Source organism: Pelophylax lessonae (genome assembly GCF_965119305.1).
Source record: "Pelophylax lessonae genome assembly, chromosome: 7".
NCBI classification, from domain to species: Eukaryota; Metazoa; Chordata; class Amphibia; order Anura; family Ranidae; genus Pelophylax; species Pelophylax lessonae.
The window spans coordinates 271,829,889-271,846,491 of NC_138774.1; the positions used below are offsets into that span (position 1 = coordinate 271,829,889).

The window sequence follows — 16,603 nt, forward strand, 5'->3', positions numbered from 1 at the left end:
ATGGCGCAAACAGAATCGCGGGACGCCTGTTGCCCAAAAGAAGTACCAATATTTCTTTTGGGCAACAGGCGTCCCGCGATTCTGTTTGCATGATTTTACCGCAATTGTCGCTCGACTAATTGCGCAAACAGAATTGCGGGGCGCCTGTTGCCCAAAAGAAGTATTGGTACTTCTTTTGGGCAACAGGTGTCCCGCGATTGCGCGATTTTGCCACAATTGTCGCCCGACTACTCGCGCAAACAGAATCGCAGGACGCAGAACTTCTTTTGGGCAACAGGCGTTTCACAATTCTGTTTGCGGGATTTTGCCACAATTGTATTGTTTTAGGGCAACAGGCATCCTGCGATTCTGTTTGCACAATTTTGACACGATTGTTGCCCGACAAATTGCACAAACAGAATTGAGGGATGCCTGTTGCCCAAAAGAAGTATCGGTACTTCTTTTAGGCAACAGGCAACCCGCGATTCTGTTTGTGCGACTTTGCTGCAATTGTCACCCAACTAATTGCGCAAACAGAATCGCGGGGCGCCTCTCACCCAAAATAAGTATTGGTACTTCTTTTGGGCAACAGGTGTCCCGCGATTGCGCGATTTTGCCACAATTGTCGCCCGACTACTCGCGAAAACCGAATCGCAGGATGCCTGTCTCCCAAAAGAAGTATTGGTACTTCTTTTGGGCAACAGGCATCTCGCGATTTTTTTTGCGCAATGTTGCCACAATTTTTGCCCGACTAATCGCGCAAACAGAATCGCGGGACACCCATGCGATGCCCATCACTTCCAATGGCACCTCGATCTGCGCGTGATTTTGTCACGATTGTCGCCCAACTAATAACGCAAACAGAATCGCGGGACGTCTGTCGCGTCAGAAGAAGTATTACTACTTCTTTTGGTTAACAGGCATCCCGCGATTCTGCTTGCACTATTTTACGGCGATTGTCACCCGACTAATTGCCCAAACAGAATCGCGGGACGCCCATACGATCCCCGTCGCTTCCAATGGCGCCTCGATTTGGGTGCAATTTTGCCACGATTGTCGCCTGACTAATCACGCAAACGGGATAGCGGGATACCTGTTGCCCAAAAGAAGTACCAATAATTGTTTTGGGCATCAGGCGTCCCGCGATTTTGTTTGCGCAATTTTGCCATGATTGTTGCCTGACTAATCATGCAAACAGAATCGCAGGACGCCTGTCACCCAAAAGAAGTATTGGTACTTCTTTTGGGCAACAGGGGTCTCACGATTCTGTTTGCGTGATTTTGCCGCGATTGTCGCCCAATTAATAGCGCAAACAAAATCACAGGACGCCTGCCACTCAAAAGAAGTATTCTGTTTGCACAATTTTACCGCGATTCGTTGAGCAACAATCACAGCAAAATAGAGTCGCGATCGAGGTGCAATTGGAAGTAAGGGGGAATCGCACGGGCATCCTGTGATTTGCCATTATTGGGGTCGCGGTCAGAATCGCCGCAATCCGAGACACCAAGATGTGAACGGAGCCTAAAGGAAATCTAACAACAGTTGCATAGTATAATGTGCATCCAGCTTAACACTGCATAGAAATAGGCAACTTCTGAAACAAGGACTCGCAGCATTGCAGTAATCACCAATAAAACAACTGTCCACAAATAGTCCATCAGACCTTTCTTCAACAAATCTCCTTCCTTCCATTACATTTTTTTTCCGCAAGCATTTGAAGGACCATTGTAGTGCCATTAACCGGCACTGCGTGAATTTAACGGACAATTGCGCGGTCGTGCGACGCTGTACCTAAACTAATTTGGCGTCCTTTTTTTCCCACAAACAGAGCTTTCTTTTGGTGGTATTTGATCACCTGTGCGATTTTTTGATCATGCGCTATAAACAAAAAAAGAGCGTCAATTTTGCAAAAATAACAATATTTTTCACTTTTTATATGAAAAAAAAAATTGTAAAAATCAAACATTTTTTAACATTTTCGGCCAATTTGTTTTATGCTACATATGTTTTAGTAAAAAAAAAAAAAAAAAAAAAAAAAAAAAAGTGTATTTTGATTGGTTTGCCAAAAGTTATCGCGTTTACCAACTAAGGGAAAGATTTTTGTCATTTTTGTTGTTTTTTTTTTTTTTAACGAGTAATGGCGGCGATCTGCGAATTTTTTTTTGCGGGACTGCGACATTGCGGCGGACAGATCGGACCCTTGACTGACATTGTTGACACTTTTGGGGTTACCAGTGACATTACTACAGTAATCAGTGCTATACATATGCACTGTTACTGTAAAAATGACACTGGCAGTGAAGGGGTTAACTTTTTTTTGAGAGGGAGGGGTTAAGTGTGTCCCTAGGGGTGTGATTCTAACTGTGATTGGATGTGGCTTGAGGTGTAAGAACAGTGATCAACGGTCCTACATAGCAGAACCGTATGATCTCCATTCTTACACAGGGGAGAATGACAGGCGGCTGTGTTTACATTAGCCGCCTGCCTTTCTCCCGGTGTAACGGACAATCGGGTCCGCCGGGCACACGCGCGGGGGGGGGTCTGTGACCGAGCGGGAGCGTGCCTTTGGGCGCGCTCGCTCCTTAGAGCCTCACAGGCTAGCAGCGTAGACCTACATCGCTTTGCCTGTGAGGGGCTGACCGCCGCAGTAAATAGTCGTGCGGCGGTCGGGAAGCGGTTAAACCAACGGAAAGTCAGTACGGGATACAAAAAGGTAGATGCGTTTCACAAGTAAAGTCGTGCTTGTTCACCACCTACACACATACAAAGCAAAGGTCTATTCAACCACTTTAGGACCTACTGCGGCACAGTGGCAGCCCTGGGTCCAGCGACGTAGACCTGCCTTGGCCACCGGAGGATTGCTCCCACTGTGTTTAGACAGGGAAAGAGTGAGAAGATCCGCCTGCTTGTGTAAAAGCAGGAGGCTCTTCTCTGTGACAGGCAGGGACAGATCACAGGATTCAGCATAGCTGAACCTGCGATCTCTGTCTGTGTCACAGAACCCCTTCCCCCCCACACAAGTCAGTAAGCATGAGGCTCACATTTAACCCCTTGATCACCAACAGTGTTAACCCCTTCCCTGCCAGTGTCATTATTACAGTAACAGTGCACATTTCTAGCATTGATTACTGTAGTAATGTCAGTGGTCCCCCCAAAAGTGTCAAAAATGTCAGTTAGGGGTCCAATCTATCCGCCGCAATGTCGCAGTCCCGCTAAAAATCGCAGATTGCCTCCATTACTAGTAAAAAAAAAAAAAAAAAAAAAGAGAAATCTTTCCCGTAGTTAGTAACTTTTGCGCAAACCAATCAAAATACACTTACTGCAATTTGTTATTACCAAAAATATGTACCAGAAAACAAATTGGTCTAAAATGTTAAAAATGTTGATTTTTACTTTTTTTGGGGGGGAATGTTATATAGCAGAATGTGAAAAATATTGTTTTTTTTTTTTCAAAATTGTCGCTCTTTTTTTCAAAAATTAAAAATCACAGAGGTGATCAAATACCACCAAAAGAAAGCTCTGTTTGTGGGGGGAAAAAAGGAGTTAAATTTCATTTGGGTACAGCGTTGCACGACCGCGCAATTGTCTGTTAAAGTAACGCAGTGCCGAATCGCAAAATATAGCCTGGTCAGGAAGGGGGTAAAATCTTCCGGTCTTAAAGCGGTTAAAAATACGCTCATTGAGAATTTTTTTGTCAAAGACATGTAGCTAAATACATTTTGGCCTAAATATATGACAAAAATTGAATATATTGGATATTTTTTAACTGTCAAAGTAGAAAATGTCAATTTTTTGCAAAATTTTGGCTCTTTTTTTATTAATATCGCAAAAAATAAAAAAATCGCACAGGTGATCAAATACCACCAAAAGAAAGCTCTGTTTGTGGGAAAAAAAGACGTAAATTTTGTTTGGGTACAGCATTGCATGACTGTGCAATTGTCAGTTAAAGTCGTGCAGTGCCAAGTTAAAAAAAAAAAGATGCCTGGTCATTTTTCCGGGGCTAAAGTGGTTAACCACTTGCCGACCACCGCACGACTATTTACGGCAGCAGTCAGCCCCGTACAGGCAAAGCGACGTAGGACTACGTCGCTAGCCTGTGAGGCTCTAGGGAGCGAGCGCGCGCCGCCGGAGGCGTGCTCCCGCTCGGTCACAGACCCCCCCTGCGCGTGTGACCAGCGGACCCGATGTCCGCCGGTCACTCGCGATCTTCTGTTACACCGAAAGAAAGGCAGGTGGCTAATGTAAACACAGCCGCCTGTCATTCTCCCCTGTGTAAGAATGGAGATCAAACGGTTCTGCTATGTAGGACCGTTGATCTCTGTTCTTACACCAGTAGCCACATCCAATCACAGTTAGAATCACGCCCCTAGGGACACACTTAACCCCTCCCTCTCAAAAGTTAACCCCTTCACTGCCAGTGTCATTTTTACAGTAACAGTGCATATGTATAGCACTGATTACTGTAGTAATGTCACTGGTAACCCCAAAAGTGTCAAAAATGCCAGTCAAGGGTCAGATCTGTCCGCTGCAATGTCGCAGTCCCGCAAAAAAAAAAAAAAAAAAAAAAAATCGCAGATCGCCACCATTACTCGTTAAAAAAAAAAAAAAAAACAACAACAAAAATGACAAAAATCTTTCCCTTAGTTAGTAAACGCAATAACTTTTGCGCAAAGCAAACCAATCAAAATACGCTTTTTGCGATTTTTTTTACCAAACATATGTAGCATAAAACAAATTGGCCAAAAATGTTAAAAAATTTTGATTTTTACATTTTTTTGGGGGGAATTTCATATAAAAAAAAAAATGTGAAAAATATTGTTATTTTTTCAAAATTGACGCTCTTTTTTGTTTATAGCGCATGATCAAAAAAAAAAAAAAATCGCACAGATGATCAAATACCACCAAAGGAAAGCTCTGTTTGTGGGGAAAAAAGGACGTCAAATTCGTTTAGGTACAGCGTCGCACGACCGCGCAATTGTCCGTTAAAGTCACGCAGTGCCGAATCGCAAAAAAAAACCCTGGTCAGGAAGGGGGTAAAATCTTCCGGGGCTTAAGTGGTTAAGGTGTGTGCCGATCTATACCACACCCCAAGCAGATCAGTGCCAAATCACTATCACATGAGAAAAGAGGCCACAATATAATAAAAAAATTTTGTGCATAAAAATTATTGCTACAAATCAACATAACAAAAAAAAAAAAATATGACAGGCTAAAAACATATGTTGAAAAAGGATCTAGGAAGTGTAAATATTTAACATCAAAAGGTGTGATTTAGAAAATACAACAATATATACACCAAAATGTTACAAGAATGAAATAACATGTGCAATACATAAACCAGAGCCAACAAAAACAAATGAAATCTGCTACAAACAGGCCGATTGTTCAATAAATCAGATATAAAATCACCAATCGAGCGACCGGACAAAAAGACCTGCCAATGGACAGTGACACTCTGGCAGTAAATCAGACTAGAGAAATAGGGGAAAATACATAAATCACCAGCTAAAGCCAGATCACTAATCTCCAAAGACAAATACATAATAAATTAAATATGTATAAAACTGTCAAAAATATAATATATATGTATAAAAATATAATATATATGTATATGTATAAAAATAAATATATGTATAAAAATATAATATATATGTATAAAAATATATGTATAAAAATATAATATATATGTATAAAAAATATATGTATATGTATAAAAATAAATATATGTATAAAAATATAATATATATGTATAAAAATATAATATATATGTATAAAAATATATGTATAAAAATATAATATATATGTATAAAAATATATGTATAAAAATATAATAATATGTATATAAACTGTCAAAAAAGAAAAAAAAAAACCACAAGCACCTCTGACAGATACAAAGTATCCACAGAGCTAAGGGATCATCTCAATGGCAACATTGCTGCACATAGCCTATAAATGTAGCTGTCAAACCGATGTAGCACGTTATAGCCACAATTCAACATCAGACATCGCTGGGTGTGATCAAGTTAAAAAAAAAAAAATAATACCGATCTCACACACCAGACGATGGGCCTCGCCAACATGTTATATACAGCACACCAACTATAAGGCTACGTTCACATGTGGGCGTAGCGGATCGCGGGGAGAATCACCGCGATTCTGAAATCATTGCAAATCGTGGGACGCCTGTGCGATGCCCGTGATTTGCAATAGTACCCCAAACGCTGTGCGTTGTTGCCGCGATTTCCGCCTGCTGAATCAAAGGAAGGCTACGTTCACATGTGGGTGTAGCAGATCACGGCAGAATCACTGCGATTCCGCCCACGATCCAGAATCATTGCAAATCGAGGGACGCCTGTGCGATGGCATTGATTTGTAAGGGCACCCCAAACACTGTGCGATGTTGCCGCGATTTTCGCCTGCCGAATCGCGGTAACATTGCGCAAACAAAATCGCGGGATGCATGACGCCCAAAAAGGTACAGGAGCTTCTTTTGTGCGTCATGCGTCCCGCGATTCTGTTTGCACGATGTTACCACGATTCGGCAGGCGGAAATCGCGGCAACATCGCACAGCGTTTGGGGTGCTATTGGAAATCACGGGGAAACGCACAGGCGTCCCGCGATTTGCAATTATTTCCGGATCGCGGGCAGAAGCGTGGTGATGTGAACGCTGCCTAAAGTAACTGCCAGACCAATCTAACATATTGTAGCAACAATTGATTAAACAGCAGACATCACTGGGTGTGATCAGGTAAAATTACCGATACCACACACCAGACGATGGAATTGGGCACCCTAGTTGAAATGTTGCGCAATAACTCTCCAACACAAATTAGAACCAAAAGGAGCAACCAGAAAAGAAGGAGAATCAAAGCGCCAAAGAGAGGAGCATACTGCCAATTTAACCACTTACCCACCAGTGTCAATTTTTGACACTTTTTGTTTACAAGTTAAAATCAGTATTTTTTTTTTTTTGCTAGAAAATTACTTAGAACTAGGGATGCACCGATCCGAATATCGGATCGGATATCGGCGATGATATGGCCATTATAGCTGGATTGGGGGATCGGTAACATTGACCGATCCACTGGCCGATCCGGTTTTTGCTTATTAACGGCTCAGCCATCCCTTACTAGGTGCAGTAGTAGTATGGGATGGGAGCCGCTACTTCCTGTATAGGTCCGGCTCACAGGCGGAGTGATATCAGATGCACTCCGCCTGTGAATGGAGGAGCCACACACATGAAGCAGCGGCTTTGCTCTGTATTGCAGCCGCTTGCATATTGTGTATGTGTGTAGCTCCGGATCTGTTCCGGTATCGGCGATTTCATAATGCCAGATATCGGTATCGGGTCCAAAAAAGTTGGATCGGTGCATCCCTACTTAGAACCCCCAAACATTATATATATTTTTTTTAGCAAAGACTCTGGAGAATAAAATGGCGGTCATTGCAATATTTTTTGTCACGTGGTATTTGCGCAGCGGTCTTTAAAACGCCATTTTTTTTTAAAAATTACGAAAAATCACATTTCACTGCATTTAAAAAAAACTAAACAGTAAAAAGAGCCCATTTTTTTTGGTATATTGTGAAAGATGATGTCACGCCGAGTAAATAGATACCCAACATTTTACAGTTTAAAATTGCGCACACCCGTGGGATGGCGACAAACTACGGTCAATAGAAATCTCAATCTGCGACGCTTTAAAAATGTATTAATGGTTACCAGTTTAGAGTTAGAGTGTAGCTCTTTATTTTTAATTATTGCCCACGCTCTGGCGATCGCGGCGATACCTCACATGTGTGGTTTGAACAGCGATTTCATTTGCGGCGCGACTTCCATATATGTTTTCTTTCGTGCGCGAGCTAACGGCGACAGCTACAATTTTTTTTTTTTCCTATTTATTTTTTTTTAACTTTAACACGTTGTAAAAAAAAAGAAATCTGATCACTTTTATTGCTGTCACAAGCAATGTAAACATCCCTTGTGACACCAATATGCAGTGACCGGTACTCTTCATGGAGGGATCGAGGGTCTAACAGACCCCAAACCCCTCCACTGCACTTCCATGTATTCAAAACCTCGAAAACAGCATTTTTGAACACAGCCGTTTTTTGAATGTGCCGCCTTTAGCAGCAGAGTAACCCGGATGTGACGTCATAGACGCCGCCTCCGGGTTACGTCATCGGAGCCCCGATCGAAGCCGCAGTACACACAGTATACGGTTGTTGTCACATGAAGAGTGTTTTTGGGAAATTACTTATTGCACTTACCTCTCGTCCGCCGGGTAAGGAGGAAATCAGCCAGGTGGAGGGATTTCACAACGATCATATTGATAACACCTGTTTTCCCTGCACCTTGATTTTCTATCACACCATCACAGATTTTTCTACTTTGGATTGTTGGACTTTATGATTCATGCATGTGATTCACGTTCATTTGAACATTACCCACATGTCATTATTTTTTTTATTTATTTTTTCACCCACATGTCATTATTTTTTCTTTTTTCTTTTTTTTTTATTTATTTATTTATTTTTTCACCCACATGTCATTTTGTCACCCCAGTCAAGGGTCCGATCTGTCCGCCGCAATGTCGCAGTCCCGCAAAAAAAAAAAAAAAAACGCAGATCGCCGCCATTACTCGTTAAAAAAAAAAAACAATAAAAATGACAAAAATCTTTCCCTTAGTTAGTAAACGCAATAACTTTTGTGCAAACCAATCAAAATACGCTTTTTGCGATTTTTTTTTTTTTTTTTTACCAAACATATATAGCAGAAAACAAATTGGCCTAAAATGGTGAAAAATTTTGATTTTTAAATTTTTTTGGGGGGGAATTTCATATAAAAAAAATGTGAAAAATATTGTTATTTTTGCAAAATTGTCGCTCTTTTTTTGTTTATAGCGCATGATCAAAAAATCACACAGGTGATCAAATACCACCAAAAGAAAGCTCTGTTTGTGGGAAAAAAAGGATGTCAAATTCGTTTAGGTACAGCGTCGCACGACCGCGCAATTGTCCGTTAAAGTCACGCAGTGCCGAATCGCAAAATAGGCCCTGGTCAGGAAGGGGGTAAAATCTTCCGGGGCTTAAGTGGTAATGACCTTCCACCACCCTGTCCAGCTCTCTTAGAGTAACTACCTGTCTCCTGGAATCTCCTCCATGCTTTTGTGACTGTGGTGGGACACACAGCAACATTCTGGCCATGGCACATATTGATGTGCCATCCTGGGGGGCCATGGCACGTATTGATGTGCCATCCTGGAGGACCATGGTACGTATTGATGTGCCATCCTAGAGGGCCATGGCACGTATTGATGTGCCATCCTGGGGGGCCATGGTACGTATTGATGTGCCATCCTGGGGGGCCATGGCACGTATTGATGTGCCATCCTGGAGGACCATGGTACGTATTGATGTGCCATCCTGGGGGGCCATGGTACGTATTGGTGTGCCATCCTAGAGGGCCATGGCACGTATTGATGTGCCATCCTGGAGGACCATGGTACGTATTGATGTGCCATCCTGGGGGGCCATGGCACGTATTGATGTGCCATCCTGGAGGACCATGGTACGTATTGATGTGCCATCCTGGGGGGCCATGGTACGTATTGGTGTGCCATCCTAGAGGGCCATGGCACGTATTGATGTGCCATCCTGGAGGACCATGGTACGTATTGATGTGCCATCCTGGGGGGCCATGGCACGTATTGATGTGCCATCCTGGAGGACCATGGTACGTATTGATGTGCCATCCTGGGGGGCCATGGTACGTATTGGTGTGCCATCCTAGAGGGCCATGGCACGTATTGATGTGCCATCCTGGAGGACCATGGTACGTATTGATGTGCCATCCTGGGGGGCCATGGTACGTATTGGTGTGCCATCCTAGAGGGCCATGGTACGTATTGATGTGCCATCCTGGGGGGCCATGGTACGTATTGGTGTGCCATCCTAGAGGGCCATGGCACGTATTGATGTGCCATCCTGGGGGGCCATGGTACGTATTGGTGTGCCATCCTAGAGGGCCATGGCACGTATTGATGTGCCATCCTGGAGGACCATGGTACGTATTGATGTGCCATCCTGGGGGGCCATGGTACGTATTGGTGTGCCATCCTAGAGGGCCATGGCACGTATTGATGTGCCATCCTGGAGGACCATGGTACGTATTGATGTGCCATCCTGGGGGGCCATGGTACGTATTGGTGTGCCATCCTAGAGGGCCATGGCACGTATTGATGTGCCATCCTAGAGGGCCATGGCACGTATTGATGTGCCATCCTGGAGGACCATGGTACGTATTGATGTGCCATCCTGGGGGGCCATGGCACGTATTGATGTGCCATCCTGGGGGGCCATGGCACGTATTGATGTGCCATCCTGGGGGGCCATGGTACGTATTGAACACCAAAGCAGCTGAAACTGATTAACAACCCCCTCCGCTACTTAACTGACCAGATCAATATTCCATGAGTTTAATTGACTTCATGCTATACTCAGATTAAAAAGTGTTCCTTTATTTTTTTTTTGAGCAGTGTATTTATTTTCCTTTGCAGAACCCAGAGGGGGGAGGGAAAACCTCTCCAAGGGCACTACAACTGCCAGCATGCCCTCCCCCCCCTAGCATAGCTGAAACCAATGATACCTCAGGCAGCTGTGACTTCTAACTGGAAACAAAGGGTTGATTGACTAAAGCTGCAGAGCTGTACATGGTAGCCAATCAGCTGCTAACTTCAGCTTTATAAATTAAGCTTTAACAAAAAAAAGAAATCCTGGAAGCTGATTGGCTCCCGTGCACAGCTGTACTTGACTGTACACTCTGTAATATTAGTAAATTAATCCCAAACTAATATAGAAAACATGCAGCAAATGTCAGTCACAAGCCATTGTGAACTATTGCTGTATTCTTACCATAGGCGGCGCCATCTTCTCCCCTCCTCCTCCTCACTCTGTATACCCCACTAGACCCAGCTTCTTCCGGGACACGCCCACACAGCTTTTTCATTGATACATTTAAATCGCAAATCCCGCAAGGCGGCACGCTGATTGGCCGGAAGAACGGCGTACAATGTTATTGGGTACCGAAGGATCTCCTAGCAACGCACTGACGCGCGCCGCCACCCGTCAGACTGTAACGCAAGTGACGTTTCATCGAAACTATTACTGCGCATGCGCGGTGCGTTCCAACATGCGTTCCACTCAATGGTATTGGCTACCACGCCAGTCTTGCGCAGTAGGTGTTTTTGGTCATCCATGTAACGTCACTTCCGTTCGCAGACCTGGCGGAACACATTCCCTGTAGAGAGTTCCGCCGATTCTCGCCAGCATGTCCTCCCACCGGGACTGGGCCACCTGGGAGGCCCTGAAGAACTCTCCGAAGGGGAGGCTTCGCTACAACCAGCAATCTACCCCGGAGGAGGAGGTGAGGAGAGGCTGCTAAGTGCACCTTCCGAAGTTCATTAGATAGCAATTCATGAGAGAACTACAAGTGTCAGCGTGCCATGAGCACTTCTCTGCCTGCTTCACACCCTCTCCCCCCTGCCTGTCTATCATTTGTGTCCCCCTAAGCAGATTTCCCTTCACTTCCTGCTTCGGTGACACAACAGGAAATAAGAAGAAATCGAAGGTAGTGAGGGGAAGCTCCAATCTGGTGTCTTTTAGTTTCTGGGTTCAACCCCTAGAAGGCCATCACGTGTGTCCCACTCAGCAGATTTCCCTTCACTTCCTGCTTCGGTGACACAACAGGAAATAAGAAATCGAAGGTAGTGAGGGGAAGCTCCAATCTGGTGTCTTTAGTTTCTGGGTTCAACCCCCCCCCCCCCCCCCCCCCAGAAGGCTATCATGTGTGTCCCACTCAGCAGATTTCCCTTCACTTCCTGCTTTGGTGACACAACAGGAAATAAGAAGAAATCGAAGGTAGTGAGGAGGAGAAGCTCCAATCTGGTGTCTTTAGTTTCTGGGTTCAACCCCCGCCTAGAAGGCTATCATTTGTGTCCCATTGAGCAGATTTCCCTTCACTTCCTGCTTCAGTGACACAACAGGAAATGAGAAGAAATCGAAGGTAGTGAGGAGAAGCTCCAATCTGGTGTCTTTAGTTTCTGGGTGCAACCCCTGCCTAGAGGGCTATCATTTGTGTCCCACTGAGCAGATTTCCCTTCACTTCCTGCTTCAGTGACACAACAGGAAATGAGAAGAAATCGAAGGTAGTGAGGAGAAGCTCCAATCTGGTGTCTTTAGTTTCTGGGTGCAACCCCTGCCTAGAGGGCTATCATTTGTGTCCCACTGAGCAGATTTCCCTTCACTTCCTGCTTCGGTGACACAACAGGAAGTGAGAAGAAATCTAAGGTAGTGAGGGGGAAACTCCAATCTGAAGCAACATGTATCCCCATTGGGCGATTACCCCCTTACCCCTGGTCATCGTGACAACTCCAGGTACCAGATTTCTACTTCTCTTCTGTATTGGTGGAGATGGGACCTCCACAGCTGGGGCTCCGCCTACAAGACCCATGACCAATAGTCATCCCGTCAGATACTATATAGCAGTGATGGCGAACCTTGGCACCCCGGATGTTTTGGAACTACATTACCCATGATGCTCATGCACTTTACAGTGTAATTGAGAATCATGGGAAATGTAGTTCCAAAACATCCGGGGTGCCAAGGTTCGCCATCACTGCTATATAGTTAGGTTGAAAAAAAGACACAAGTCCGTGTGGCTCAACCAATAAAAAAGCAGTAATGAAAACCCAACCATACAATCCCATATACACAATCCTATACCCGCAGGAGATCCAGAGGAAGGCGGAAAACCCCAATAGTGCATCCCATTAGATAATGCAACTGCATGCTTCTGTGGGGTCCAAGGGTAAAGCGGGTGATGAGAAAGCGGCACAACGCTGCCTGATTGAACCCCTTGTTTGCTGTACTGCACAAGGTTGCAGACCGGCCTCACTCACATGAATGGGTCAGGGTTGCCAGGTGCTTCACCCACCAACCATTGCAAGGCAATATAACTCCTGCTGCGACCTGTACATCCCTGGCAACTGCAGCTAAAGAGGGTGCAGTTGGGGTGGGGGTGATAAAAAAAAAAAAAGTCTTAGCTATGGGACTTTTACCAAACCCCCCTCCCCCTCCCCAAACTGCAAATATTAACCACTTTAAGACCGGAAGGAAGATTTTGCTGCTTAATAACCAGGCCCTATTTTGCGATTCGGCGCAGCGTTACTTTAACGGACAATTACGCGGTCGTGCGACGCTGTACGATCTGCTATTTTTTTTTTTTTTTGCGGCGCTGCGGCATATCCCACCCCTAACTGACATTTTTGACACTTTTGGGGGGACCAGTGACATTACTACAGTAATCAGTGCTAAAATTATGCACTGTTACTGTAATAATGCCATTGGCAGGAAAGGGGTTAATACTATTGGTGATTAAGGGGTTAAATGTAAGCCTAGGGGAGTGATTCTAACTGTGGGGGGGTTGGGCTTGTGAGATGACCATAGAGACATGCGATCCTATATAGCAGGATCACATGGTCTCTGTGATCACTTCAGGGAGAAGGACGGTCGGCTGTGTTTACATCAGCCATCCATCCTCTGTCAGCGGGGGGGAGATCACGGGTGGCCAGCGGCCATCGGAGCCGCCTGTCACACACACTAGCTTCCCCCGCTGATGGGCGGGAGCGCACCGCCGCCGTCGCGCGCTCGCCCCCTAGCTCCTCCCAGGCGAGGGCCGTACATGTACGGGACTTTGCCTGGGAGAGCCGACCTGCCGAGTCGGCTACGCGGATCCCCGGTTCGGATACAGTCAGACAATGCCAAGGCTGTGGCTTACATCAATCATCAAGGGGGCCAAGGAGGTGGCCAAGATTCTTGTTCCAGCTCTTTCCGCAGTCCACATTCCGGGTGTGGAGTATTGGCAAGCGGATTACCTGAGGAGTGCTGGATCAAGGGGAATTTTCACTTTATCCGGAGGTGCTTCATCTCCTGTGTGCCCAGTGGGGTAATCTGGAGGTGGATCTGATCGCATCTCGCCTCAACAGGAAAGTCCAGCGTTTTGTGGCCAGATCTCTGGATCCTCTGGCCGATGGCACATACTCTGGTGGCTCCTTGGAGCTAGTATCATATGATTTATGACTTCCTTCCGCTCGTACTCCAGTCGAGGTTTCTTCACAGAGTGGCATTCCAGGCGTTCTGGTAGGACCAGACTGGCTTCGGCGGTCTTGGTACGCAGGCCTTGTGGAAATGGTCGTAGATCCTCCATGGAGGCTTCCTCCTGCGGGAAGATCTGCTGTCTCAGGAACCAATCTTCCATCCTGCTTTACGGTCGCTGGGTTTAACGGCGTGGCTTTTGAAAGAAAGGTGTTGAGGGATAGAGGTCTCTCTGATTCGGTGATCCCTACCTTTTTGAAATCCAGGAAATCAACGTCCAGGAAGATCTATAATCGTACGTGGAAATCGTACATTTCATGGTGTGAAATCCTTGCTTGTTTTCTATAGCTAGGGTTTTGGCCTTTTTACAGAAAGGGGTTGAGCAGCAATTGGCCTTGGGCACTATTAAGGGCCAAGTGTCGGCCTTGGCTATTTACTTCCAATGTCCATTTGCTTCTAATAGCTTGAGTCGCACTTTTATTCAGGGGGTGTGTCATCTGGCTCCTCTGAGGAGATCCCCGTTGCCTCTGTGGGATCTCAATCAGGTTTTTGTCTGTTCTTCAAAAGCCTCCTTTTAAGAATATTATGGAGATTTCTCTGCTTTCTTTGTCGCAGAAGGTTGCCTTCCTGCTGGCTATTACTTCTGCTCAGAGTATCTGAGTTGGCGGCGCTGTCCTGTCAATCGCCTTATTTGGTGGTCCACAGAGATAAAGTGGTTCTCCGACCTAAGGTGGTGTCGGATTTTCATCTCAATGAAGACATCGTGTTGCCTTCCTTATGTCCTAATCCTAAGCATCCCAAGGAATTTGCCTTGCACTCTTTGGATGTGGTCCGGTTTATCTGACGGTTACTGAGTCTTTTAAAAAATCTGATTCTCTTTGTTCTCATGGACTGACCATAAAGGTTTGGCTGCGTCTGCTACGACCATATCCAGATGGATTAGGCAGACGGTTGTTCAGGCTTATTCACTCAAGGGTCAGGTTCCTTCTTTCCCTGTGAAGGCGCATTCTACTGGAGCGCTGCGTGCCTTTTGAGCTTTTCGCCATCAGGCCTGTTATACAAGTTTGTAAGGCAGCGACTTGGTCGTCTGTGCACACTTTTAAAAAATTCTAAAAGGTGAATTTGTTGGCATTTGCGGATGCCTCTTTGGACCCCAAGGTTTTGCAGGCTGGTGTTTTCATAAGAGAATGTTTTTGTTTCTCTTAGACCGCATTCACACTGAAGTGGCACGACTTCGGGGGCGACCTGTGAAGTCGCGTGCACCGCGACTTGCACGGACTTGAATGAATGTCTATGCAAGTCGCTCCGAGGTCGCCCCAAAGTAGTACAGGACCCTTTTTCTAAGTCGGAGCGACTTGTGTCGCTCCTATTAGAACGGGTTCTGTAGCACTGCATGGACCGCGACTTGTCAAGCTGACAAGTCGCCTGACAAGTCGCGGTAGTGTGAATGGAGACTTAGGGTTTTTTTTCACCTGGTTGAGCTCATGTTACCCAGCTGGCTAAGTTTAGCCTTTGGAGTTTACGTTACGATCTGGTTGCGTTCTTCCCACCCCTCATACCTACACTGCTTTGAGACGTCCCAATGGCTAATGAAGATGGAGGCTGCGTCTGTCAATGGACGTAGAGAAAACAAGATTTTTGTAAGATCTTACTATAAATTCTGTTGATATTGACAGACGCAGCAACCGCCACCTCTGATATTGGGATGTTTTTTTTTTTTTTTTGTTTCTTCACTGCTTACAACTAAACTGGTTTGCTGGAGCAGAGGGTGTGTGGGTTATGCCTGTGGGGAAAGCCCAGTGGGCGTGGAGATTTACATTTTTCCTGCCTGGAACTACTCCTGCAGGGGGCAGCATAACCCAATGGCTAATGAAGATGGACCATTGCGTCTGTCAATGGACTTCAGAGTAACAGATTTTACATTAAGATCTTACAAAAATCTTGTTTTACAGCCCCAGTAATTTTAGGGGGTTGGAAAATGGGGGAATACTTGCCTTGTTTCTGATCCACTCCAGCCCCCAAACATGGGTTAGGCCCTCTACATCCTTGCCTACAATGAAGGGCTAATGGTCCTGCATTGTACTTGGTGATTCAAGCGAAGAAGAGGTAGCACATCCAGCGAAGAGGGCCTGGCAAGGAAAAGGTAATGTTTCAAGTATTCCACTGCTGTACACCCTGTCTAAGGGATCACCTAACCCAGGGGTGTCAAACTCCATTTCATTGCGGGCCGCATCACCATTATGGTCACCCTCGGAGGGCCAGTTCTATCTGTAGCCCACCACTCAGAAAACAAGAGCCCCCCACCCTCCCTTACATCACAGTGATCCCCCTTTTCCATGTGCTGCTGCTGGGAAGAAGCTGGAGGCCGAGCTGTGAAGCAGCAACTGCAGGGTCTGGCTTCCAGAGTCTGCTGAATGCTGACACCAGTGGAGGCAGAGAGGAGGAGGTGCAGGATCTGTAGGAGGAGTTGTG

The 16,603-nt window shown here is 45.5% G+C and overlaps 2 protein-coding genes across 2 annotated transcripts in view; one reads left to right on the forward strand and one right to left on the reverse strand.

Moving 5' to 3' along the window:
• Positions 1–10,976, reverse strand: part of ODF2 (outer dense fiber of sperm tails 2) — a 99,600-nt gene extending 88,624 nt beyond the window's left edge. Inside the window, exon 1 of the mRNA XM_082263945.1 lies at positions 10,892–10,976. Within this exon, the coding sequence (XP_082120071.1) occupies positions 10,892–10,906 (15 nt within the window). The 5' untranslated portion in view covers positions 10,907–10,976. The remainder of the gene's footprint in view (positions 1–10,891) is intronic.
• Positions 10,977–11,306: 330 nt separating this feature from the next.
• GLE1 (GLE1 RNA export mediator) overlaps positions 11,307–16,603 on the forward strand; it is a gene marked incomplete at both ends in the record, with an annotated part of 54,658 nt that continues 49,361 nt past the window's right edge. The window contains one exon of the mRNA XM_082264240.1: positions 11,307–11,402. Coding sequence (XP_082120366.1) covers positions 11,307–11,402 — 96 coding nt within the window. The remainder of the gene's footprint in view (positions 11,403–16,603) is intronic.